Genomic DNA, 3,924 nt, shown 5'->3' with positions numbered 1-3,924 from the left:
TAGTTCTCTCTTCTCTTTTAAAATACAACTTTACAAGCATTTATTAAGTCACACCATAGGCAAGCTGTCAGAACAAAGATGAGAATGATGTGGAACCCAGCCTTTAAGCTCCTATAGAGCCTCTAAGTTAGAAGAGCATTCAGACACAGCACTAATCCCAAAGGAAAGTCACTGTAGTTTAATGCTTGTCTTCCTACCATACAGCAATAAGGGCAAAACCTAAGTCTAGGTGAGCACGGGGCTACCACAGCTGTAATCACTTAGGAGGATCAGGAGTTCAAGGTCATCCTGTGACTATAGAGTGTCTGAGACTAGTCTGGAGTACATGAGGCCTTGTCTTAAAAAGGTCAAAAACAACAACAACAACAACAACAAAAAACCAGCAGACTGTGGTTATTCTTGTTATTCTTAGCATCTATCACACTGTCTAACTTGTAATCCTCCTGCCTCAGCCTCCTGAGTCAGCACATATGGATTTTGTCAAATTTATCATTATCAAGGAATGTAGCTCAGCATTGTATTTAGTTTGAGAAAACCAGCTCCTTAACTAACAATGAAGAAGACACAAAATTCAAAAGAATTACTAACTTTTAAAATCATCTGTTTCCCCCAGTATTTACTTGTGTGTAAAAAAGGAATATACTACATGAGATTCACAGTATCTTCTCAGGCTTATGCAGAATTGAGGAATTTTAAATCTTCTCATTAAACTTGTTTGAAGATAACTGCAAACCTGACGTTCTTTAAGATGTATTATTTTCTACTTAAATATGTTCTCTTATTTATCTTTTTATATATTTATTTTGTTGTATTGAAATTAAGCAATGTGTATGGCTGTATTTCCTGTGTGTATTTAAGTGCACCATGTCCATGAGGTGCTTGCAGAGGCCAGTAAACTGAAACTGGAGTTCCAGAGAGTTGTGAGCTTGCATGTGGGTTCTAGGACTTGAATCTGGGTCCTCGGGAAGAGCAGCCAGTGTTCTCCACTGCTGAGCCATCTCTCAGCAGTGGTAAGAGGTATAGCCTTCAGTATGTGGGGTCTAGTAAAGGTGTTTAGGTATTGTGTGTATGTCTTTAAAGTGGTTTGTGTGACCCTGTCCCTTCTATTGCTTTTGTTTCATGATTTTGAGATGAACAGTTTATGGGGCTACATGTCAACCACCAGTGTAATCCAACACTTTTGTGAAAGACGTAGATCATTAGATCATCCCAATTATGTCATGGAAATTTCAAAATCATAACCCATATAACCTTGTGCCTTTATAGTTTTTTTTATATACTAGCTGTTTGAGTATGGTGAAGAAATGCTGATATTTGTTGGCCTAGGCATTTGGATAAGGGATATCCAACTTTTACCTGAATTAAACTTTTAAATAATTTCAGGTTTTATTTTCTTTGTAAACAAGTGTCTTACATTCAATAATTTCCATCACAGTGCTATTATGTGAAATGAATTTATGAACAAGTAAGCACCCATCGTATAATATTGGGAGTTTTTAAAAGGTTAAGATTGCCAGCAGAGGTCATAAGGCTGACACAATGACAGGAGTGATGCTTTCATAGGAAGATCAAGAACAATCCACACATGCAGGAGGGAGAAAGTCAGGTGTGGACATGAGGATGATTGATCTCCCCAAGGATCTGACCATGGTGGCACCTGGATCTTAGGTGGCCAGTGTGTGGATGTGAGAGAAATAAGTCTACAGGACTTTATTGCTATCTTGTTATTACCATTATTTCCTTCTTCTGTTTCTTTTTCAGTCTTTCTTACTTAGTCCTTTTGTTAGTCCTGGAAATAGGAATCAATATTATCAACAAACAAAAGCAACATTGCCAGTAATCAACAGTCACATGTCAAGGGTGTACTGGAAATGACAAATACCAATAGCAGACACTCTTTCTAATCAACAATTTATTAGGTATTATAGCAGTTCTTCATGATCATATCCAAGATAGGTAATGATAGAAAGAAGGACCTCAGGATTCTCCACCGGTTCTGAGACTGAATTATAGGTGTTCTTTATTGTCTCTAGAAGGATTCTGATAGGTAGTTTTAGGAATTGATTGATCAATACAAACTTGTAATTGGTGGTTATGGTTTCTTTTACTTTGGTTCTTAAAGTCTTCTTGTTGATAGAATCTGTACATCATGCTAGTTACTTTCTAACACAGGCTTACTAAGGGTGAGAAGTAATGTTCAAGGTGTGTGTGGGTGTATGTGTGTGTGTGTGTGTGTGTGTGTGTGTGTGTATGTGTATGTGTGTTTGTGTATGTGTCCTTTGTGAAATGCAATGAGCACATCAGAGCAGGATGCATGAAAAGAAAGGGATAATTGTACACAAGTTCCAGAGAGGTAGAGGTTACAATAGAAAATTATTTTAAGGAAGTATAGTAGTGACACAGAGCCCAACATGTGTGTGTATGTGTGTGTGTGTGTGTGTGTGTGTGTGTCCGTCCAAGCATGCATGTAGAGTTCAAATACAGAGAACAAGGTTGAAGAGGGATTGGGGATTGTCAGGTTCTGACATAGTATTACCCATGACCTTAGTCCTTAGGTTTTCCTATAGTCATAGTGGATTGGTTAGTGTAAAGAAAAGATGTCAGAGTGGGAATTTATCTATGATTCCTTGATATAAACCAGTTGGTCTTGTGATTGTTAGTAGCTGTGGGCAAATTGAATTTGAGCTATTTTTTTGAATATGCTTCTCTAAGGAGAACTTTGGCATCTTCAGCCACTGTATCAAGAAAATGAAATTCTAAGTAATAGGTTTTCGTGAAGTAAAGACCTGTTGCCAGGAGCCCACCATTAGCAGAGGCAAATTTCTCCAAACACTTCAAAAGCAATCCTCCTAATGTTTCCTCTTTTTTAAATTCCAATAAATAAGGAGATTTAAGTTTTTTTTTCAGTTGTCCAACAGGCACTTGGGCATCCTTAGCCATGAATGTGAGGGATTCGTCGTCTACTCCAAAGAGGTCTTGGTAGAAGTTTAAACGCTTCTTCAGCTTCTCTATATCCATGTCACTTAAAATGCCCACTACAGGAACAGTTGCAAAAACTCCATCCTTCAGGGCATTCAACCAGATATACTGCTTAGTAGAGTTGTACTTTTTTTGAATGGCTGCCTCAGTAATATTAGGCATGGAAAGCAGGAAATTGTGGCGCTTCTCAGCAAGAAGGTTCTTAATCAGGGTGTCCATCAGGACTGGGAAATCATAGTCAGATAAATCATAGTTAGAGATCAAGAAAACCTCAGGTTCACCAATATTACTCCCTGTAAAGTTATTCAGACAGTAATTTCGGATCTGTTTCAGGGTGTTTTTTCTGTCAAAGTTTTGTGGATGACATTTCTCTTCATTTTGTAGATCAGAGTCCACCTTGGTTCTCACAAAGTAGTAATTCTTTTTCATAATTCTGATTGCTTTGGCGAGGTCTATTTCGTGTTGTTTAAATCGTGTTGAAGAAACAATAATGAAGAAATCATACTTTTTGAACTCTACTTTTTCTAGATAATTGTGTGGTTGAAATTTAGGGGTTCCAATACCAGGCAGGTCCCATAAAATCAAATTTTTGACTTTGGGGTGTTCGTATGACTTTATCTTCATGGTTGTCTCTATTACCCCTACTTCAGCTGCACTTCCCCCTGAGTGTTTAACCTTTCTCAGGGCATTGATGAGGCTGGACTTCCCTGATCCAGACTCTCCTGTCACAGCAATATTTATTGGGGCATTATCAATAACTCTTAATGCATCACTGATTACAGATTTTGCCCTCTGAAGGTCTCCCTTTTTCAGGCATAACTCTATTGAACGGGTGGTTTCCTCAGAAATGATTTTGGTTTCTGCCTTATAGTTCCTAAAATATTCAGTGAAGCTGGATGGCAAATTTCCATTGTCTTCATCATTAGGTGTATTAGAGAAGAGCTG

The 3,924-nt window shown here is 37.9% G+C and overlaps 1 protein-coding gene across 1 annotated transcript in view; it reads right to left on the bottom strand.

Annotated features, from left to right (window-relative positions):
• Positions 1 to 2,685: 2,685 nt before the first annotated feature.
• The window catches only part of LOC116087474 (interferon-inducible GTPase 1-like), a 6,095-nt gene continuing 4,856 nt past the window's right edge, over positions 2,686 to 3,924 (bottom strand). The window contains exon 2 of the mRNA XM_031366242.1: positions 2,686 to 3,921. Within this exon, the coding sequence (XP_031222102.1) occupies positions 2,686 to 3,921 (1,236 nt within the window). The remainder of the gene's footprint in view (positions 3,922 to 3,924) is intronic.

The sequence above is a fragment of the Mastomys coucha genome, unplaced genomic scaffold (assembly GCF_008632895.1).
Source record: "Mastomys coucha isolate ucsf_1 unplaced genomic scaffold, UCSF_Mcou_1 pScaffold13, whole genome shotgun sequence".
Classification (NCBI taxonomy): Eukaryota; Metazoa; Chordata; class Mammalia; order Rodentia; family Muridae; genus Mastomys; species Mastomys coucha.
The sequence above is the reverse complement of the archived record's forward strand: the minus strand, read 5'-3'. Positions and strand labels throughout refer to the sequence as shown.